This window comes from Ixodes scapularis, unplaced genomic scaffold (genome assembly GCF_016920785.2).
Source record: "Ixodes scapularis isolate PalLabHiFi unplaced genomic scaffold, ASM1692078v2 PGA_scaffold6__148_contigs__length_123643588, whole genome shotgun sequence".
Lineage (NCBI taxonomy): Eukaryota > Metazoa > Arthropoda > Arachnida > Ixodida > Ixodidae > Ixodes > Ixodes scapularis.
The window spans coordinates 14,821,474-14,845,021 of NW_024609881.1; the positions used below are offsets into that span (position 1 = coordinate 14,821,474).

The 23,548-nt window shown below is 44.0% G+C and overlaps 1 protein-coding gene across 1 annotated transcript; it reads left to right on the plus strand.

Annotated features, from left to right (window-relative positions):
* The first annotated feature begins 530 nt into the window (after positions 1–530).
* LOC120844190 (alkylated DNA repair protein alkB homolog 8) lies at positions 531–17,866 on the plus strand. Its single transcript, XM_040215837.1, has 5 exons — positions 531–738; positions 9,937–10,168; positions 11,570–11,701; positions 14,026–14,217; positions 17,670–17,866. The coding sequence occupies exons 1-5, from the start codon at positions 589–591 to the stop codon at positions 17,864–17,866; spliced, it is 903 nt and encodes a 300-aa protein (XP_040071771.1). The 5' UTR covers positions 531–588.
* Positions 17,867–23,548: the final 5,682 nt, after the last annotated feature.

Consider the following 23,548-nt stretch of genomic DNA (forward strand, 5'->3'; position numbering starts at 1 on the left):
TGCGTGAAGTGGCGTACGATATATCGTTCGTCAAAGTGCAGTTCACAGAGGACTGACCTGTCGTCGAGTTCTTTGTCGGCTCTTGGAACGGCGCGCTGCCACGCTTGGAAGCGATCTGCTTGTTTAGGCACACCAAACAAGGACACGTGTGTCTTCGTTCGTGTCGAAACATAGCCGCTTGAGCACCCCGGCGCAAAGCAGTGCGTCTGCTTCTTCCCCATTCTGTCCAGTGCTCTGCCTCGCTATATTTCGCTCACATGTTTGCAAAAGGCACGGGTAACAGAAAGACGTTTAAGCTAATAAGTGGTAGCTCACGGAAGCACACGAACCAACCAACACGAGGTCCAGGCGAATGACTCAACACAGGCAGAGCACCGGTAGCCGCCGATGTCTCCGGAGAAACAGATCGGGCTGGGCTTGCTAGCGCCACCTGCCGCCGTCATACGACAACGTAACACTCCGCACAACGGGGCGAGCCGTGGGACCGATACACCTCCCCTTCTAGCCACCATACTTACGGGGTCAAATGTCTAGTTTTAGTTAGTTTTAGCCGGCTGCGGATCGGCGTCTAGCAACAGCGTTAAGAACATGGCGGCGCCCGAAGTGATAGGTGCACAGAACGTTCGGAGCAACGCGAAGCGAACTAAGGCAGAAAGAAAAGCCGATCGCAAGTTGACAAGATGTGCCAAGATGCTAGAGAAGAAAACCGGCATCACGGTGTGCGATCACCCTACCAGGGTAAGTCAACAACCGTCCTCAGTGTTCGAACGCCAGGGCACGGCCGCTGGACAGCTGCCACTACAGTGTACGAGACTTGCTCTCGGGCTAGTTGGCGCGTGATGCTCAGGAAACTTGTACTGAAACGGGACAGTGTTGGGACCGGAGCGGCTCGCATGAGGCGCAGATGATGACAGGTACCGATGCCGCGGCGCGTTGGTTGTGCGCGTGCGCGGCGATCGGAGCGAGAATACGAAATAGGCCCGTTGCAAGACACAGCACCGGCCGCGGTGCCAAAAGGAATGACGGGAACTCTAGGTACAGAACCGGTTGTAGCAGACGACGGAAGCGTCTGCTAAAAGAAGGCTCACGAGAAATTGCGCTACCCTCTTCCTCACTCACTTCCTTCAGTGTCACATGGTAGACGATGTGGGGGGGGGGGGGGGGGGGGAGGGAGGGAGGGAGGGAGGGAGGGAGGGAGGGGGGGGGGGGGCATGGGGGTGCCTGCAGCACTTCGCACGCGGGATTCTGGGATTTTTGCAAAGGGTCTATTTACGTGTTGTTCGGTATTGGTGTTCGAAATGCAGCTGTCGTATGGTGCTGCACTGTTTAAAACATTTTTCCTATTCTTAAAAACTTCTTTCCCAGCGTCGCCTGCAGCTTTTCTTGACTCCTGAAACGCTAAAAATAAACAGTCTTCTCACTTTTCATGTGCGTGTAGCCCGTTTGACAGCCAGGCTTGTAGTAGCTGTTTTGTCACTGAATCGTCAAGGGCACTTTACGTTACCGTAACGCGCCGACTTGCTACACAAAAAGAACGACACACCATATTCAAAGCATTTCTGGTCAAACAGACAAAACTAGAAAATGGTAATAAGCTCGCAGACACAGCCGATGGGGGCAAGACCGAGACAACGAAAAGAACAGTGTTTCGAACGGTTGCGAACGCCCAACACACTTTCGGCCAAACTTGGCCGTCTGCCGCAACTTTCTACAGTATAACTGGCTGCAGTGCCACCAAGCGCTGTATACACGTGCAGCCTCACAAATTCTCTCCATAGCGCCAGAGCAGCGAACAGGAGGCATCTAGGTCAGCTGCTGGTCAGTGCGGCTGGTGGCCAAAAGAAGCAACGTTGGGAAGGCCGTGCCACCGAATGATTGTACACGAGCGCTGTGTCCCAGTTCGGCAAGGCACTCGGACGTTCGAGCACAAGATCGCGTCCAACGATTGCAGCCACAGGTTGTCACAGAGTTGCGAAAATTTCAGATGAGATGGCACTACCTGTTGAATCGAGCTTTATTGCTCGGTGGGTATTGCTGAACCGCTCCGGTCCTAATTACGGTGTGGTCCAAACACACACACATATTCTCCTACACTGGGGTACCATTGCATGGTTCAGTAGCTCAAGACTTAAAGGGAAGACTTGAAGGGTTTTAGCAGTTTCATTGTGCCGCAAATGTCTCTTGTACTGTGAAGTGGGTTGTTCTTTTACCCGAGGGTGAACCTATGCCATGGTGACCATGGGCTTCTGCCACACTTCTTACCGCTAAGAAAGCGTTTTAGGTGTGACAACTTTCGTCTATCTCACCTCCTGTGCTGCGCAAACTTTATGGGCTTAAAGGGGCACTCAAGTGGTTTTTGGGGAAGCTACTTTTTGGTGCGATGGCATTAAGGAAGTGTCAGTGAATGAGTACCTTCAGTTTTAGAAGGCAGAACTGCGTATTAATCACGCAGGAATAAAATACATACGGACTCTTTTTTGTCCCTGCGCCGATTAATGAAATTATCGTATGTTTGAAAATTCTGGCGGCCTTTGTAAAGTTTCGCTAAAGAAACAATTCTCAGTTCGTTTAGATATGTTGTGCATGATAATTCCACAAGACGTAAAATAGTTCTAGTTTAGCATACGCGATACTGCAATTATCATTTCACAAACAAGGGACTACGTTTTCTCCTTGCCTTCCTCCGTGGGGGGTGAATTTCCCGTTCCCTCGGGGTGCACGGAAGCGCACGTTTCATGAACTGCAAACGTGGCGTCAATGGTGATCGTCGACATGGACGGTGTGATGAAAGCTCATCTTTCCGTTGTGTGTCGCTATAAAAGCTCATTTTCATTGTGTGTCGCTATGATAACCCAGCACGTACTAGAAGGGAAGATCCACCTACTCGTGCGGCGATGTCGTGGCGGCACTCTCAAGACAGCAGAAACGCCCGTGCCATCGTGTTTGTTTACTTCGACTACAGTGGTGCTTTCTTAGCATATTTCCTCGAACATCGCCCGGATTTTTTATTTGGCACATTTCATGCATGTGCTCAAGTTCAAGGTATTACTGGCGCGTACCGTATAAAGGATGCGAATGTTGACGTATTTTCATCACCGGAAAAAAGTGATTAGTTTAGCAATCCTGAACGCTCGCACCGTCTATCTTTTCATTTCATTTCATTTTCATTTTATTACCTTAAGGGCCTCTATGTGAGGCATTACATAAGGGGGGTACATCAAATTCACAAAAATTGGGGAAGACATTGAATGAGAACAATGAGAAAGCATCATTATACAGAGGTTACTCAAACAACTTAACAAGCTCCTGCATATAATGGTTATGGTCACATATTGTCACCAGGCTTCAGGGCATGCTATTCCATTCAGAAATGCATAGAGGGAGAGGTGAGTATTTGTAGGCGTTAGTTCTAGAGAAAATGGGTTCGACTTTACATGGATGATCTAGGCGAGAGGAAATATGATGAGCTGGGAAAATGAATGTTTTTGGTGACCATGGGTATAGTCTGTGCATAAAAGAGAGCCGTTCGTTTTTTCTACGAGTTTCGAGTGTATGGAGAGATATGGGGACTGTTTTAGACAGGAAATGCTTTTTCGAGAAGAATCGCGAGTAATAAAACGAGTGGCGCGATTTTAGACAGCTTCGAGTTGGTTAATGACATACAATTGATGAGGATTCCACATGATGGACGCGTATTCCAGTTTCGTCCGAACTAACATAGTGTATGCTAAACGTTTGACATACGGGTCTGCGAGATAAAGATGTCGTCTTAAAAATCCTAATGTTCTATTTGCTTTAGAGCAGATATAGTCGACGTGGCACTTCCATGACAAGTCTGCAGAAAGGAACACTCCTAGATATTTAAATGTGGCTACACATTCTAGTTCACAAGATGAAATAGAGTAAGTGTGACTTTATTTTTTGATATGGAGAACGACATAATTTTAGATTTATCCAGATTAATTGTCATGAGCCAAGATTCACACCAGGTTGTTAATTTTTCTAGATTGTCTTGTAGAATTATGCAATCATTGATGGAAGAAATTTTGCAATAGAGCACAAGGTCGTCAGCATATAATCTCACGGTGGAAGAGAGGGAAGAAGCCATGTCGTTTATATAAATTAGGAAAAGAAGTGGGCCAAGAACTGAACCCTGAGGGACGCCGGAGATGACATGCAGTGGAGAGGAGGTGACATTATCGACAATCACAGATTGGGTGCGATGAGACAGGAAGGCCCGAATCCACGAGACAAGGTTACTACTGACGTTTAGATGGAGGAGCTTAAGTATTAATCTGTTATGGGGAACACGATCAAAAGCTTTTGAGAAGTCTATGAATATTGCATCCGTTTGTTTTAAAGAGTGCATGTTTGCTATGAAGATCGTGGGTGAGTTCGAATAATTGGGTAACACAAGACAGTTTTTTGCGGAAGCCATGCTGATTAGAGAACAACAAATCATTACTATCGAAATGTGACATTATGCTGCTAAAGACGATGTGCTCTAAAATTTTGCATGACACACTGGTCAGTGAGATGGGCCTGTAATTTTTTAGCTCATTCGGATTACCTGATTTGAAGATGGGTACTACGTTAGCATTTAGCCAGTCAGATGGCAATTGGGAGAAAGCTAGGGATTGCTTGAAAATAAGGAGCAGAAATTTGGCGGAAGTATCTTTCATTATTTTTAAGAGTCTGGAGTTAATTCCGTCAGAGCCAGGTGAAGAGTTCACAGGGAGTCAATCAAAAACATTTGAAATTTTGTCTCTATGGAGAGGTAAATATCCTACATGACTGTTGGGCTTTCGAAGCTAGATAGGCAAGGTTCTGGAAAAGTTTCGCCTGTAAATATCTCACCAAAATACGCGTTAAAATTGGAGGCAATTACCGCGGATGATAATGGGCTATCTTGTGGATCTACGGTAGCAAGTTTGGCGCCCCTGGGTGTAGGATTAATGATAGACCAAAACTTTTTGGGATTTTTAGTTAGTACCTTTTTTAGGCCAACATTAAAAAACTTATGTTTCGCTGACTGCATTACGCGTTTGCACTCATTGGAAAACGCGTGAAAATGAAGCCAAATTTCATCAGTGTTTAACTTTACAGCCTTGCGGTATAAACGTTTTTTCTTATTTAAAATGCGCTTTATTTTCCCTGAGAACCAGGGGGGAGATGAGTCTGAGGTAAGTATCTTTTTAGGAATAAACTGGTCCGCGGAGCTAAGCAGTGTGTCCTTGAAAAAAGTCCAATTGACCTCGACTGAACAATCATTGAAAGAGTTTTCGAAGTCTGCGAATGCCCTAATGAGAGTGGAATTCAGATCCTCTATATTTGCCTTAGGGTAGTCCCAAATTATTTTCAAGGTCTTTTCTTTGTCCGGTACCTTTAGTGAAAGATTGATGGCTATGAGGGCATGATCACTAATCGGCGATAGGAAATCTATGGAAGAGATATGTTCAGCATGAGTAATAAAAAACAAATCTAATGTTGAATCGCCACGTGTTGGCTGAGCAATTTGTTGATGAAGTCCAAATGCAGAAAGCAGGTGCATAAATTCTAAACACTCTAAGGGGTTACTACATGAAGGAATAGAACTGTCTGCCCAGTTAATACCGGGGAAGTTGAAACCTCCTGCTAGGATGATAATGTTGTCAGGATAAGTCAAAAACACTTCTTCCAAGCTGGTGCCAAGTTCATTAACAAAGCCTCCTCCAGAGCTGGGGGGCAATAACGCACTCCTAGCACAAATTTTTGAAACAATATTTTAAATTCAACCCATAGAAGTTCAAGATTAGTAGTGACTGTCACAGCAGCAGACTCTAAACCTTTAATAGCAATCAAAACGCCTCCTCCTCTGCGATGAGTACGATCTTTACGATATATAGAAAAATCTGAATCAAGAAGCAGTTCACTTGGAACGTCACTATTCAGCCATGTCTCTGTGCCTAAAATAATCTGAGAATTGCACATGCGCGCATGTTCAAGTAAAATATCTTGTTTATTAAAAATGCTGCGAAAGTTTGTGAACAAAAATGAAAGTTGGTGTGCATGGGAGGCACGATCAGTTGACCTTGTGGGAGGTAGTCAAGGGCGCGTGCCGCTGACATAGTGTTTTTCAATCACGCTTTCGCTCTGAAAGTCGTAAACAAACACCTTATCGCCTACGTACAACTTGTCGTGCACAAGTCTGGTTCTCACCCTGTCCGCTCGAAACGTAGAACCGTATTTTCAAAGCTTGCCACTTGCGAGGCGTATCTTCGGAGAATAGTCGTTTTCTATCCATACCTTAATGTTAAGGTTTTTTTAGCTTGGGAGCGTTTCTGAATATAGCCATCTTGTCCCGGAAGTCCAAGAGCTTTATGATGATAGGTCGATCGAAATCCTGACGCTTCTGCCCTAAGCGTTGAATACGTTCAAAAACGCCAGGCGTCACGTTTAGATTATCTGATAGGAACGTTCTGACGGTTGTATCTAGCTGTTCAGAGGTTTCAGTGGGTTCTTCTGCGATCCCTTTGATGATAATATTGTTTCGTCCTAGTCGGTTGTTAAGGTCGTCTACGGTTGCTGTTAATTCTTCAACAAGTTTTTGTTGTTCCGCAACAGACCCAAGTTCAGCTTTCACAAATTCAAGGTCCGATTTCAGTGAGGGAATACCTTTGGTAGCCTTGGAGAGTTCAGTGACCCTACCCTCAAGCGAATCTACTCTCTGCCGAATCTGCGAAACACCTGCCTCAATCCGGTTTAATCTCAAAGTGTTATCAGTTTGGTACTCACGAGTTGATTTTGTCAGAAGGTCAAGAGACTGCATGATAGCATCCAGTTTAGCAGACTCAGCACTTACTGGTCCAGGATTAAGTTCCACATCACCAGATTGCATTAATATACACGCCAGGCAAAATAAAAGCAGAGAACTGGGTCGCGGACCAACATAGCGCGCAAGGCATATTAGCGGTTTGAAGAGTTGCGACCCTCTGTTGACCGTATATGTCGTTGATTTACGCCGGCAACCGAAAAGACCTATATGGGCACAGTACACAGACAGATCTACACCCATGGCTTGGGATCTGCAGCCAGCAGAAAAAACAAACAAAAAAAACATACAAAGGCAAATGACGTAATGTATTCCCTGAATAAAACAAGCGATGCAGTTAGCCCCAAAGATCAGACTGGCCGCAGATCCCGCCGAGCGCCGAACTTGACTGTCTTTTGTAGCAGGGCACACGTGGGCACAGGCACCAATCCAAACGAAGCAGCACAGTGACTCTGCAGTGATGACAGTGCCGTCGCTGAACAGTCTCGAAGCATCCGTTAACAGCTTGTCATCGCAGTGGTAACGAACTTGATAGTAGGCTGGCCAGGGAGCGATAGCAGAGCCCGTCAAGCGAGGATGCCGTGGAAAACAGCGAAATATGATCACGAAATCATATTTCTACGTTGCTATATCGCTGCTAAGATGCATCGTCTTTTATAATCATAGAAAAGGCGTGTGGCCATATTTGTACTATTGGCAAAGTCATGTATTAGAGTCATGATCATCCAAGACAGCGTACTGTGTCTTTTTCTGTTCTTTTTTTTTCATCCACTGTACCCTGCAAGCCTATCATGAAAAAAAAAAAAAACTTTAGTCTATAGAAAACTGTCTGTCTATATTCTGTTACGGCATTGAGTGGCAGTGCCTCCCCTTTTTAGAGGCGCTGCTGAAACAGCTGACGGCGGCGTAGAAGCGGTCGCCGTGCTGACGATCCGCTGCGCTTGTTGCAGTGGTTGCAGGTACGCGCGGCGCAGAGTGGTCGCTCCGGTTGCAGCGTTCGCAGTCGTAGGTAACGTGCTCATTGCAAATGTCTGAACCAGCCTTCCCCGTCCTCCCGAGGCGAAAGTCAATGTGTTGACATTGTTTGACATAACGTACCAGAGGTTACGCTGCTATGCCAAACGTTGGTTTCATTACGACTTGCCCCAACCGCAAATCGAAGAACGCCCGAATACGTCTGGCGTTTCACCGTCCTCGGAACCCGAACACGACTCCATAGCGCTGCTATCGTCCACATCGCAGGTCGGAGTGGCGTCATAGGAAATCATCCCCAGGTCGGCTGTCCGCCGAAGAATCTCAACCTATAACGGCGTCAGGTCATCGAGCGTAGAGAACTCCGCCATGATCGAAGCTCGAATGACAACAGTGCTGTCAACGTTACTAAAACACTCAGTTGGGAAACTGCATAGAGACTGCTCTGAAAAAGTGGCCCCAATCTGTCCACAAGAACCGAACTAATAGCGAACACAACACCGCCATTTCTCCCGCAGTGGCCACTCGAGGAACTGCACGTGACTTCAATTTTGCCTTTAATCAGCCATTTTTGTGCCAAAACAGATACAGTGGAAGAGGTTACAGGTGCGCCACCCCCGTCTCCCCAGCGGACGCGCCGCGACTTACTACCGAAGTTAAAATGCACCTCGGTCGGGACGCGCTACCTGAAAGCACCACTGAGGCATGGTTGTATAAAAACAATATTAATTGTGCTGCAAAACCCTGCAAACTAAAGATTTTAAAAACATCACGCGCCCATCATTTTGTACTATACTCCAATAAATGTCATACAAAAAGAGTCTTTTCCATTTGTTTTTACGGAAAAACATGCTTTCTAAAAGCTCGAGGTGACCACAGTACAGACAAATGATAAAGAGTGGTGCTGTTGTCGTATTTAGCTTGGTCTTGGTGGACGCCAGCAGCCCAAGTTTCGACGGCGAGTTTCCCAACTCAATGTTTTAGTAACGTTGAGTGCTGTTAAGATTTTTTGGGCGAAGTCGCCAGGACGCGGTCTAAAAGTCGCCAGTTTTAGCGAAAAGTCGCCGAGTGGTGATGATGATGATGACCTTTTTTGGATTTTTTTTTATTGTAGAAGACGTAAAGTTTCTTTTTTTTTTCCAAACATTATTTTTTTTTTTTTTTTTTGTGACGAGACAAGTGAGTAGTCGGAGTCGGCCGTCCCATTCCCAAGGGACTCGCCAACAGCTTGAGTGACTCAAGGCATTGGCGAGAAGATCCTGTTCCATGAACAAAACAGCGGAAAACTGTTCTGCTTCATCCTTATCGAAAAAAAAAAAAAAAAAACTCGCTTTAAGACGCAGAGTTTTTTGACTGTTACGAAGGATTTTTTTTAAACACCTGATGATCCCTGAAAAATGGAGTGGTTCTGAAGTGCTTCGGGGTCGGAGAATAAAAATAAGTGACATCGAGAGCTGTCCCCTGGGAGCCACCGGAGAGCTATCCGACCGACATAATTTCCCCGTTCACGTAGCTTTAGCAACAACAATTTACATAACTGAAAAAAAAAAAAAAAAAGTTGTAAGATTCCAAAAACACAAAATTGTCATTTAGGACGACTGAAAACACTCTAAATTTAGCGCCTTTCTCGCTAAGTTAACACCACTAAATGACAAAGAGTTTGGCCGGTGCGGCTACCTCAGTATTGCTGCGCGACGGAACGTCGTCCAACGCCATTGGCCCGAGAACATTTTGATATGCGAGTGGTAACCAATGAGAGTGGTTTCGTTTTCGGATGGATCCGAGGTTTGGCAGCCTTTAATTACATTTTTATTAAATAAATAATCACCGTATGACTATATTTTTTTGGTTTATAGGGATACTTAGGGCGTCTAAATTCAGTTGTCATCATCAAAACACAAACTCAAAAACCACTTGAGTGCCCCTTTAAATTGTAGTTCTAACTGTTGTAATATCCCGAGGAGTGGCCCACCTAAAATTGAGAACGGTGAGGCGAAGACGAGGGGTAGGCTAACTTTCGGAGGTTTTGTTGGAAGCGAGGGGCCGCTTTTTAGACACAGTTAACGCACCTATCGGAGACATGTTCCACGCACCGTAGTGGCTGTCTACGCTTTGAAAAGAGGCCGCCCAAAACAAACGTGTTTGGTCCGCAGTATCTGGTCCTGAACAACTGCGGGCTCATGTGCGGTGGAAGCTACGAGTCCATTCTTGACGAGCTGGGCAAGTACGGAGACGTCGAGGACATTGTGCTCCTTCCGGGCCAGCAGTTTGCGTTCGTCGCCTTCCGAGACGTCGCGGACTGCGTCTCGGCTGCGGCGTTTTTGAGCACGAGACCATCACGCCTCAACGCCGACGGATCGGTGCACCCCGCATTCGTGGATAAAGGTACGGACGTTTCTGGCATCTGACTAAGAAGCGTCTCTTGTTTCCTGTTGCCAATTAAGGAAGTTTCACATAGCTTACGACAGACAAGTGTGTCCAATCACCCGCGTGTGGGTGTCTTTCAATGCCATTTCGTCAAATAAATCCTTAGATGGCTTTACAAATTGTGTGTATATTTTAGATGCGAGCTCGACACTTTGATTTACTCTTCACGACCATATTGTTTTCCTCTTTGTGTGTTGTGCATGTTGTATAATCACGAACGTGCTTCACATCGAGGCTTCGGTCATTCTGAGACGCGAAATAGTAAAGCAATATTATATTATCTTTATATACTTCCGTCTCAAAATCTTGCCAGATGCCATGTCGACACACATTCACCCTATGCCAGTGCTTCCCAAGCTCTGCTTCCCTGCAGCTAGTCAAGTAGATAAAATATTACATTGCAACATCTGGCTCACACAGAAAGAATAAAACACTGAAATGGAGAAAGGACAGGCACTTGCAGTTCTTTCAACGAGCAATGATACATTTATATGGTCATTGCTCGTTGAAAGAAGTGTGAGTTTCTGTCCTTCGTCCATTTCAATATTTTATTCTTTCTATGTAAAGTAAGGTTTATCCAACTTGCTCTGCTACGTGTATGCAACCTCTGGCTCGTCAGGATGCCACAAGCTTTTCAGTGCATGTGCATAAAATTGATGTTGAACTTCTTTTTTTTTTTTTTTTTGTGCAGTTAATATAATAGGAGCGAGTCAGCTGGGCTAGAAACCATCGTAAAAAGTACATGCCTGCAAGAATGACTGTTCCTAACTACTGAAATCAGTTTGTTTGTTAGAGCGCACTGTCGCAAACCAAGGGCAGAGTTTTGACACCTGAACTCGTAGTACCGGCTCGACGTTGAGCTGTGACCTGTACTTTGTTTTTATTAATGCCACTGCAAAGAGCGCTATTTATTTCCTTTTTTTTTTTCTTTTTTCAAGTTCCCGACTTGCTTTGCGAAACCCCCTTGGGGTCGCGATCCACAGTTTGGGTAACACTGTGTTGTTTTATGCATGGAGGCAGTGTTTTCAAGCTCGCTCGAGTTCTTTAGAGCTGCGATCAACAGCGTCTTCCAGAATAGACGGGGACACAGAAGAGCATTGTTCGGCACTCGATTTTTATACGTACTGGTCTTCATCCGTAGCACAGATTGGCCGGCGATTGAGTGTTTGACCCATTGGCGGACCAAAGGTAACCTTAGCCGTACAGACCAGATGCCAAAGCTTCAGAAAAATCTTTATTTATTCGAAAGTTACGAGCAATTTCCTAAAAATTTTGGTTTATTTGTGGAGTGAAAAATGTGCTGTAAATATTTTGGGGGGCACCCCGTGATTTATTTGGAAACCGTGGTGACACGTGCAGTGCCGGAGCACAGCAGCTGCGGGGCCCCCTTCCTGGAACATCCCCCGGGCCTGCGGCTGGTGCGGGAGGCCGTGGACGAGGCTGAGGAGGCATTGCTCTGGCGTCTCGTCTCCTGGGACCGGGACTGTCGCGGTGAGTGCCAGGACCAGACGTGGCAGCTTTTTCGAAAAAACTTTGTCTTGGCCCCCGGGTAAGATATGTGTTGGTGTGGACACCGAACACGTCACAGCTGCCTGACGAAGTCCTCTCCTTGGCTTGGTTGCAACCGGGCAACCACCAGGCGACCCTTCGATAATTGGCTAGATGTTGCCTGTTGCAGGCCCGTTTCCCACTCTATTGAAGACACGCTCGGTCTGAAAGTTGATTTTCTGGGTGTGCCATGTCATAAAGAACTTGGCATTTCCGCTACGTGCATTGCTTAGACTCAGCTTTGTCCTTGGCCCTAGTTTTGTGCTGTTTATTGGCAGATATGCTGTCAGAATGGGCTACTGGGGCGTGCGCCAGTAGGACTTTATCGGGTCGATCGCGTCGCCATGTTGCCGGCCAGTGGGTCCACACCTTTATATATCCTGCACCGTTGTCCCGGCAGACCTACTCCTCATGTTGCGCAATACGCTTGACTGTGACGAGCTGTTTGCGTCGATGTGGTGCGGTTTCTATCCGGGAAAGCCTTAGAGCGTCTGTACACTTTCTATACAGATATTCATTCGAAGTGTCTAATGACACGGTTGCAACAAACTTCAAATTTGATGTTTTTACAAAGTTACATATTTAGTTCTCTATTTTATACAGTTGGAGCACGCAGCGGACCCAGGTTCAATAGCATGGGCAAACAGTTTTTTTTTTCTTTTTTAACATTTTGCGATATGGAACGTAAAGAAATAAAATAAACACCAACAAGTAAAAATTACACACACATACGAAAAACAAAAACGTTTATTAGCAAGTTATAGTTATGATGCAGTTTTTCAAATCAAGGTTCACACTTACAGATTGATGCACTTGTTTTTAAATGAAATGGGATTGTGCTCATTTACAATATGGTTCTGTAGTTTGTTCCAGTCAGTGATACAAAATACAAAGGGAGAAAAAAGGAAAGTGTTAGTACGGCACTGAATTAATTCAATTTTGCAAGAATTATCTAATCTGGATAATATAAAATTGGCAGCCCAGCAGTAAGCAGATTGAAAATTGTGATCTGAGTATAATAGACATCTTTTTCCTGGAAGAGGAATATTTATGTTAGTTTTTAAAGCAAAGACACTAGTTTCAGATGAATAATCACTGCATATAAACCTGGCTGCTTTGTTCTGAATAGATTCGAGCCTCGAGATTAGGTAATTTTAGTGTGGGTTCCAAATGATGCTTGCATATTCTAATTTGAGGAGGATTATTGTTTTGTAGGCAAGTATAGCTTCCTTTCAATGCGAGCTAGATATAATGTTTGTCTAATGAAACTGGCTGTTTTTAGCATGCTATTTGTTATTTGCTTGATGTGCTCATCCCATGATAATGTGTCTCTAAAATACATGCCCAAATACTTGTACAATGATAAGTGTTCTAGTGGTTGTAAAAGTAATGAATACTGGGTTTGTGTTTTAGTGGAAGATTTAGTTGCAGACATTTGTTTGCGTTTACCAGTGTTAATGTTCATCTGCTATAGGGAACACCATGAAGATATCATATTTTAATAGTCTGGAATATTGGGATCATTAGGTGTATTTATTTTTCGGCAAATAATGCAATCATCAGCAAATAGTGTAATTGTTGATTTAATCGATGATGGTAGGTCATTACTACATATTACAAACAATAAAGGCCCGAGTACACTAGCCTGAGGGACACCGGATGCGACAGTATTGGGACTCGATGTTGACTCGTTTATTCTTACAAATTGTATTTTATTTAACAGAGAAGAAGATATCGAGTTTATAGTAAATGGGTGTATCTGAAGATGTGAGAGTTTGAGAAGAAAGTGATGATAAGGAACAGCGTCAAATGCCTTGGCGAAATCGATAAAAATTATATCTGTCTGAGCTGTGAGATGAGTATTAAAGTGAAGGTCAGTAACGAATTCGAAATGCTGGCTAGTACAGATGTGACCCTTTCTAAAACCATGTTGGTTAGTAAAAGTTACCACCGATTTTCGGAAACTTTCAACGGTAAAACGGCAGACGACAGAGCCCACGAATACACAGGGCTAAATGGCACAAACTGCCAAGAACGGGCCCTATTTTCCCGTGGAAAGTTTCCCGAAACTTTGGCACCTGGTCCGGGCCGCCAGGGATACATCTGGGCAAAGACTGAGCGTCTGGCGATGCGTACCTTATTTTTGCAGTGAAAAAAAAATAGCTAAATTTTTTGGGGATACGTTGTGTATGGAGCATGAGTGTGCCGAAGCGCGTTTGGACGTAAGGTTGACAGTCGAGCCACGTCTTGCCTCTCCGACGACGCAGCTTTGAAGCAGCGCGAGGTGAGGCACTTTGGCTATGCCTTCGACTACGAGCTGCAAGGGGTGCGCAAGGACGCCCCGCTCGCCGAGCCCATCCCCGAGGAGTGCGCGCCTTTCTTCGGCAGGCTTATCGCCTCGGGCCGTCTGAGCGGGCTTCCCGACCAGCTCACCGTCACGCGCTACCTGCCCGGCCAAGGTGAGGTCCAAGGTCACATTCGCTCGTCTGTTTTGCCGGTACTCCTAGTACCGGCTGCCGGGATTGCAACGTCACGCAACGCACCGGCGTCTGCAACTTCATTTGTTGCCACTTCAAGACTAATTTTGATGCACGGGACAGATGGGACGCCGACGCACCAGTCCGAAAACACGTTTTTGGCACCATACGCGCGCTCCGGTAACTCCACAGTCCTTACGTTACCTGGTCTGAAAACTTTTTGTCGTGCTGCTGGAAAGTTTTCCCTAGGGTCTAATTGGGGCACCGGAGGTGCACCGCCGACGTTGGGAGTCAACCAGTCGGATCGTACGAAAAACCCGACAGGTGGATGTGGGTATGGAGCAGCTGTCGTGGAAAACGTCGCCGGATACATCTAGTACTCTTTCGGGAAAACCTCCTGGACCCGTCGAAGAAATGGACAATTGGAAACGCCATTCATACTTGAGACCTCGCGATTGTATTGTGTACAAATTAATTGAAATGCCACATGAAGTGTGCTATATCTGCTTTAAAAACATTGTCATACTTTTTAAACATTTGTTTCGTTTTTTTTACATTTTACGAGGGTTAGCATCATTTGTGGTGTCAAAATTCCCTAGGGCGGAAAGCGCCATAATTTCCAGATCAGTAAGTTGTTTATTCAAGTACTGTGGTGACCTGGGAGGCTCTGACGAGCGGGCAAAGGCATGCAAGCAACTACACTACCCTCTCGTCTTGAGTGTCATGTGGGGGCAAAGAGGAATGTACGGGACTTCGCGCGGCGTTTGTGAATTTTTGCGAGAGCTCTTTTCCTTTGACATGGTGGGTGTAACAGCTTCAAAAAACGAGGACGATAGAAGGAATAGACACGACTCGTTTTTTAAGTCTATTCCTTTTATCATCCTCGTTTTTTGAAGCTGGTACACCCACCATGTCAAACTTCTACCAACTCGCCCAGTTCAACACCTTGTAACAGTCTTTTTCATTTGGCTCGTGTCACGTTGCACATCTTTTCAATTAAGTGCTGCTCGGTACTGTGGCACCTTCGTAGCATTTGCAGCAACGTGATTGCTGCGCCATTTGCGCCAAACTGCACCTAAGGGCTTACCCTGCTACATCCTAAACTTGATTTCACTCTATTAAATATTGAAAATATTGTGACTCAGGCCCCGCTGCACGTCCGGATCATTATGGTAGGCTTGTGCGAATATTCAGAACTTTCGATTTTAGCCGCCAACAACATACTATCCTATTCAGTATCTCTATCGATGTTAAACACTGTCAGTACTTGAAATTTTAGCGCTCATACCTATGTTCCTAGTCTGCTCTGGCGTGCAAGTTAGCTTTGTTGAGTGCGCTTCTCACTGTGCTCTTGTGTACCGCAGTGAAACGGTAAGTGCGAAGTAATTATCGCAATTTTGCTTATCTTGCTTCACCTCAGTGCATCTAAGTGCTAAAGGGAAAGCATTCCCCCAGAGCGGGACGTTAAACACGCAAGCATCGGGTATATTAAAACGAGGCGCTTTGTGAGTATTAATGTAGCTGCTCTTGGTTGTAATAAAAATTTCTGAATTATACTGTGGCTATTATTTACGATGGACTCCGGTATTTTAGTGATATCTTTTTCAAATATGTGATTTAGCGAGGGTACTCGCAAGAAAATTTATATGAACCGCTCTATAGGTTTAATTTTTTTCTAATTCCATTCTTTAGTTGTCACCTTTATATATGTTTTATCCGTTTGAGGTACAGTCAATAGAATAAACTAAATGAAGTGAAGCAGTACGAGAAAGCTTGGGAATAACCTGAACAACTTGGGCCGGATTGTTTTAAGAAGGCATACTTATCGTTCGCACGTCAATGTCTTATTATGAGGTTGTACATAGAAACTGTCATTAATTTTTATAATTCAATGACAAGATTTTTTTTTTTTTAAATCTGGATTAAGAGTTTTTGTATTATTACACGACCTTTAGAATTTGAATGAAACATCAAGCAACTTCATCGTGCCCGAAATATGGCCATAAACATATGTCATAAGGCACGCGCCACTCATGCTTAAGGGCGGGGGTGTGATGTCACTGCCAGAGTGCTGTGTGCAAAAGGTGTGCCTCGGACATCGTCTGTGCTCGTTGTGTGCTATGTGCGACAGACTGTGAGGTGACCGCATCTACATCTACGGCCCCGATGTCGGCGGCAACGTCTACATCTACGACGGCTCCCACAGGCAATTGTGGCCTCCCACGCAAATATGCCACAGCCAGGCATCGTTCTCAACGTAGACCTCTAGTCGTCATTCTCAACGTCATCCTAGAACTGCAAAGAAAAAAAAGTGTTTTTTTAAACAGCCTAATTGGGACAAGCATGTCATAAAACAAATCTTGCGTGAAAAAACAATTTTTTTCTAGCTATATTTACACCACGGGACGTAATTTAGTCGGGGTCACAACTTCTCCACATTTGAAACTCTCGCCCTTTCGACGCGCGGAGTGGCTGTTATACGTCACTCTGTGACGTATAGCAGCCACTACGTGATGTATAATACCAACTTTGTGGTGCGCGATTTAAAACGGACGAAAGAGCCGCAAACTAAAATCAGTCTCGCGCAATAAATATTGCTTTAAAACATTTGTTTTTCCCAGAAAAATTGTTTTGTGACATACTTGTCCCAATTAGGCTGTTTAAAAATACACTTTTTTTTTCTCTGCAGTTAGCCTTTAAGGTCGTCCTAGACATTCTTGACGTCGTCCTCTAGGACGTCATCCTCGACCTTGTCCTAGACATTGTTCTTGAGGTCGTCCGAGAGGTCGTCCTCAACGTTGTCGTGGACACCGCACTTGGCGTCGATCTCTGGGACATTATCCTCGACGTTGTCCTATACGTCGTTCTTGGCATCGTCCTCGATCTCCTCCTAGACGCCGTCCTTGACGTTGTCCTCGATATGTGCACGTCAATGCAGATGTTTCACATTCTTACACGTAAGCAGTCTTAAGTGCCCTCTTGTAATTTTTTTCTATATTTTAGTAGAATATGCTATTTGGTTTACATTTTATTTTGTACCTAAAATGACCATTCACAGCAGTCCATGCTGTCCTTCATCGATCAGCATCTTGTTGCCGTGCCTAGGGCTTTTATGTGCACCTAAACAGCTAGTTCTGTGTTTAAGCAAGTCAAACCTGCCATTGCACAGATGCATGTTCTTTAGTTGGATAGGGCCAGCACACAAATCTTAACATATAATATTCACAGTGGTACGAATAAAAATGAAGTGTGTGCTTGTGCTCCAAAACTGCTTTTTGCTGCTCCATATTTGATTTGCGTCTGCTCCAAAAGGTGCCACAAAATGAGTTGGGTCAATCGCATCACTGCACTTGACATAACGCCCGAGTTGGACGATTGTCTTTTAAATATCTATCCGAACCAAAGGCTTTCTGACGGTTTTGTGCGGGGTCCAGGGATACCCCCGCACGTGGACAGCCACGGCTCGTTTGAGGACGGCATCGTCTGCCTGAGCCTGGGCTCCCCCGTGGTCATGGACTTTCGGCACACCGACGGGGACCGTGCGGCGGTCCTCCTGCCGCCCCGCAGCGCTCTGCTGCTCCACGGGCCCAGCCGCTACATCTGGACCCACGGGTACATGACCTGGCACTGATCCCCGGAAAACTAATAGTTTTGTGCATATATTTAGACAATGGAAAGTATCAGCCCAACGGGTGTCTGGGGTCTTCTTCATAGACGGTAAATTTAGGGAGTGCAGTACCACTGGGTCATTCCATGCTGAAGGAGACACGGCAACTTTTTCATGTCTGGGATATGTACAAAAAGATTATTTTGGATCAAAGAAGCCTTTAAAATACAAGAAAAGTATTTTTTGCTGAAAAACAAATTTATTTTATTTTTGTCCGATATGTTCGAAATTTCTGGAATTTGCATAAAACCCGGGTGGTTAAGAGATTCATTGTGACAAAACGGTTTGGTACCACGCAAATTGAGGTGGGTGCCTAATTACTTAATAACATGTCCTATCTTACGATAAAATACTCTACTTCTGCCCAAATAACCGCCAATGGACGCAGGCCTGCATCGCCTGCTTTCCGAGTTCAAGAATCCATACTGGCACGTCGTCCTCGTTTGTCGTATGTCCAGATGTAAAAACAATTTAAACCGATAGCTCTTCACCGATGCAAAATGGTAACGGTGACGTCGCTTCTCTATTGAGCTTGTATGTATTTCGATAGAACATATAGTGCTACCAAAAGCTGTGTAATGATGGAAAAAAGCATTCCACTCTTTGCAGCAGACGCCTCACACCCCCGAGATTACATACATGCGCAGTATTTTAGGCTCCGGAATACACTGGAGGCCAACAAAACATGTCTTGAATTCTGAACTCTCTAAGAGTCTTTTTAAAGGAAGTGCGTTTGATAACAGGTGGGAGTTACATGGGTGCTGTCCTCGCCACATGAGCGTCAGGCTTGGCGGACATTAGATTAGGAAAGAACCATCATTGTAAGTTTGCTTATTGAACAAATTGTTGATGTACTTTTTAAATAAAGGTTTCATGGCTGATGTTGCAGTTCTAGTATTGATGCCAACTACTATCAGAGGCTTGACCGATTTACAGAATTTGCAAAATGGTAATATAGTTCCTTAGATATTCATTAGATCAGCTTTCATGTTTTTACTCCCGATTTCAATATGGCGCTCAAAAAGATTGCCAAAACCCCTGCCCACTATGATGCTTAGAAGAGTGACGTAGTTGTTTGTGCGATGTCACCACTAGCGAACTTCAATACATCTTGGTTCTATTAAAATACATATATAAGTTCAATGGGGAAGTGACATCACTGTTATAATTTTGCATCAGAGAAGAGCTATCCGGTCTGAATTGCTCTTACCTCTGGACATACGACAGACGAGGCTGACGCGCAGTATGCATTCCCGAATTCGGGAAGCAGAGGATGAAGGCCTGCAGTCGTCGGCAGTTACCTGTGCAGTAGAGTGAAATTAAGACGCCAGAATCAATCATAAGGTAAAGAGAATATGGATGCCTGGATGTCAGGAGAGCGTTGAAGACCTAACGGCGGCATCTCACACCGTTGATGCCTCGTTGGCGGGGCATCAAGGTTCATCTGTAAAAAATATTTTCTCCGCAAAAACAAAAAGTACTTTTCTAACCTTTTAGTAGGTTGAAAAGGTGAAGTGCATTGAACTTTTGGCTTATTTCAAAAGTCGCTGGCACCGATGCCCACATTGCTTTTTCTGGCCCACAATAAGGCCGTTTCTGCATAAACTGGAGAATTTGTCATTTAACTAAAACGCAACAAAATGAGGCTTTAAAATTTAACACATGCAAATCAATTATTAGTTTTATGAGAACAAAATAAAAATGTATTGTAGCGAATACCCAACTTCAAGTTGACTAAAAAAAAACAAAGAAATTTCATAAAGTCTTTTTTTTTTTTTTTTGAAGCTCCTGTTTGGACTTAAAAATGGCATCCTTAAAATAAATGTTTGTATCTTACTTAAAATAAGGGCATGTTATTAAGTAATTAGGTACCCACTTAATTGTGTGGTGTCAAACCGTTTTTTTATGTTTTATGCAAATTTAAGAAATTTAGAGCATGATATCAAGAAAAATAAAAAAAATTGCTTAAAAAGAGACTTTTTTTTGGATTTCGAGACAAAGAGTTCCGTTTCGTGCGATTCATTTGAGTGCACATTACATATAAAACAAACAGGAAAAATAAAAATGTTGAGTGGACCTGCAGGTTCGATCTCTCGTGGAATTACCCTCCATTTGTCGCAGTGTACTCGGTCCGACACTTCGCAACCACATCTGTTTTAGCAGGAACAGTAGACTCATAAAATATATATTTTCGAAAGAAAAGACTCCTGTGGCAGCGAAAAGCAGATAGCGGTCGCGAGCTGGCGGTGCCACTGCGAAGAAACGAACAGTGATCGCTACAGGCAAAACGGAAAAAAATGTTTTCATCGGAGTGCCAGGAGAGCGCCGTGACCAACTCAGGTCAGCATCCGGCAGAAAGAGTGCACGCGAGAAGCCCCGAATCTGAGCACTGAATCTTAATTATTTAAACTTGTTTCAATTGTACCTTTTTAAACATGTGTTTTTTCTTATCACTATTTAAACTTGGCCATCAGCAGTCGAGCCTCCCTACGAAAAGTAGGCTCCAACCAACGTTACTAAAACACTCAGTTGGGAAACTCCCATAGAGACAGCTTTGTAAAAGTGGGCCCCAATCTGTCTCCGAGCACCGAGCTAATGACGAACGCAACGCAACCATTTTTCCCGCAGCGGCCACTCGAGGAACTGCACGTGACTTCTATTTTGGCTTTAAGAACAGATACAGTGGAAGAGGTTACGGGGGTGCCACCCCCGTCTCCCCGGCGGACGCGTCGCGTCGAACTACTGAAGTTAAAATGCACCTAGGTCGGGACGCGCTACCTGAAAGGACCGCTGAGGCATGGTTGTATAAAAAAATATTAATTGTGCCGCAAAACCCTGCAAACTAAATATCTTAAAAACATAACGCGCCCCTTTTTTGTACTAAACTCCAATAAATTTCATACAAAAAGAGTCTTTTCCGTTTGTTTTTACGCAGAAAACAGGCTTTCAAAAAGCTCAAGGGGACCACAGTACAGACAAACGATGAAGAGTGGCGCGGTTGTCGTATTTAGCTCGGTCTCGGTGGACGCCACCGGCCCAGGTTTCGACGGCGAGTTTCCCACCTGAGTGTTTTAGTAACGTTGGCTCCAACTTTCACTGATCCGCGAAATCTTCATTCAAATATAATTGATTGGTGCTTCAAACTCACCTGTAATCTTTTGTATAAATTCTAAATTTTCACAAACTGCTGTCCCCGTGCTTTCTCTTGACAGACTTCCTACATCTTTCAACGCCTTTCTTGCCCTTGTTTGCAATCGAAAACGTTCGATTTTCTTTCTGTCCCGGTACGGCAATTCTGTACAATTTGCGATCTGTAAATTCATAACTGCGAAAAAAAAAATTGCAAAGCATTCTTGAAGGGCATGATAAGACTTAATATGAGCCTTGATCTGTGAAGAGAAGAAGAAACGTTAAGATGGGCGTTCATTTTAAACTGAATTTCCAATTATACAAAACTGGTAACCTGTCTACATCTCTGTATGTTTTTTCAAACGGTGATCGTTTGAATTTTAATTACAATTTATGCGAATATTGAACAAACGTGTCCAAATCATGTTAAAAAGGTGAATTTCCAGCTTTTTACAATACGGATCAGTGAAGCTCTAAATTGCTTTGTAATCTATAATACATGTTTAACTCCTATTTTATGTACAGTCTACGCAACAAACATAATAAACCTAAGGCGACAACAGTTCTTCTTTGATGAATATCCAAATGGACGGTTTCAAGCAAGTCTCGAAAACGTGCGTGTATACCAACAGCAAATTTGTGAACTTTGTAAAAAACAAAAACTATTTTAGCAAAAAAAAAATTTGAATATGTCTTTGCGGTTTTACAAAAAAAATATATCTTTTGGCAAAAAAAAAAAAAAAAACTGTCGATCGGACATGGTGGTTCAAATTTATCTCAAATCGCCCAATACACACAATCTCAGTCAATCCGAATGTTTTTTTTTTTTTTTTTTTTTTGTTTTTTTGCCTTTTTGCAGTATCTTTATTTTCTTTGCGTTCCGCGGCCTTCCGAGGCGGCAAATCTATTGGCGCTCACAGTCGTCGCGGGATTTGTCGCACCCTACCTCCTATATTATGTTACCGCCAAGGCTGTAGGCTGATCTGTTTGCAAAGTTACTCCGGCTGCTTCCTCTACGTGGCGTCGACGGAGACGCTACACGCCGCCTCTTGAAACAGGCACCGCGAAGCATGTTACAGGTTGAAGCCTCTCGATCGTTCCGCCCCATAGGCATTTTTGGGGCCATTATGCGAAAATACATTAGGATTTTTCCCTTCAAAACTACCCTCCACCTCTCTGCGGTCAATTAGTCGTTTCCTCGCCACCCCGTAACATTTTAATGCTGTATAATAATAATGAAATTTCGAGGAACGGGTATGTGCACGCCCCACTTATGGCAACCGCGTCAGTGTTTATTTGGCCCTATTTATCGCATTATAACTTAAAAGCCACATAATTATTGCCTTATGTTTTCGCAGATTCTGCTAGTACATATTATAAATGTTAATTTCGTAGATTTTAAAGAATATTAAAAATTTACTTTTTTAATAATGTTCAAAAGAGTGCATATATAGTTGAATACTCATGTGTGAGCAATTCTTGTAAATTTCTCCCTCTAGTCAGTACAACAAAATTCCACGAAAAGATGATCTCTATAAAGGGCAACAGACTGACATAATTTGCAGACCTTAGTTGCGATAGATACAGACAAAAAAAATACTTTAACCATGAGCATTATTGCGCAATGTGCCGTATTCGCGATTTCGTCTTCTCAAAGTAACGACTCTAGTACTGGGTAATTAATGCTTTTTGTCAATCTTTCCTATGCCTAATTTTTCAGCAAATATTTCGAGACCCTTAACCAGAACAGTTTTTTTTGTTTTTTTTTTTGGAGAAGCTGCCCGAATCGCCAAAATCGCGCGATGCGCTAAACGCGCACGTGACTGAGAGGGTGATTTTACATTTTGTTTTTGCAAAGACAAACTGTTTTTTTTTCTAAAACATGAATTGCTTTTATTTTTTTGGGAACGGAGCCAGCAAAGTATGCTTTTCATTAAAATTCAAACTCGTTACCGGACATGGTTGTTCGATCGTATCTCAAAGCGACGTATTCAGTTTTGTTGTCAAAACCTTACGAAATGTTTTGTCAAAATCCAAGAATACTGCATCGATCTGTTCCCTGTTACTGACAGCAAGTGCAAGATCATGACCCTCGTAAGCAGGTGCATAACAGTTGACACATTGTGCCATAGGTTGTGCTGTACGATTGACAATAATTTTGTTTCCATAAACTGGGTGACACTTCGATACACCATTTTTTCTATACATTTGGAACTTGTCAATGTACTTGAGATGGGGCACTGGTTAGACACACTGGACGAATTATTTGTACTGAATGTTTGAATTGCACGAGCATTTTTCCAGTCGACGGGGAGTGTAGATTCTGACAGTGATGCTTTAAAGAAAGCACATATGTAATGGGGATGCACTCAATTAAGCGGCAGGTAGCATGACATTTATATTGAGGAGTTTCAGCGACGGTGTCACCGCCCTGGCGGCCGGTCGCCGAAAGAGAACGAGGGGGATGGGTTCGCTGGGCGTTGGCTTTGTGTAAATGCGTTGGCCGCGAACGTAGGC

Excerpts from the sequence above, each read along its gene's own strand:
- LOC120844190 (XM_040215837.1), top strand. The coding sequence starts at position 589 with ATGGCGGCGCCCGAAGTGATAGGTGCACAGAACGTTCGGAGCAACGCG. Across the intron at positions 11,702-14,025 it reads CTGGGACCGGGACTGTCGCG|CTTTGAAGCAGCGCGAGGTG; the intron begins GTGAGTGCCAGG and ends CCGACGACGCAG. Across the intron at positions 14,218-17,669 it reads GCGCTACCTGCCCGGCCAAG|GGATACCCCCGCACGTGGAC; the intron begins GTGAGGTCCAAG and ends TGCGGGGTCCAG.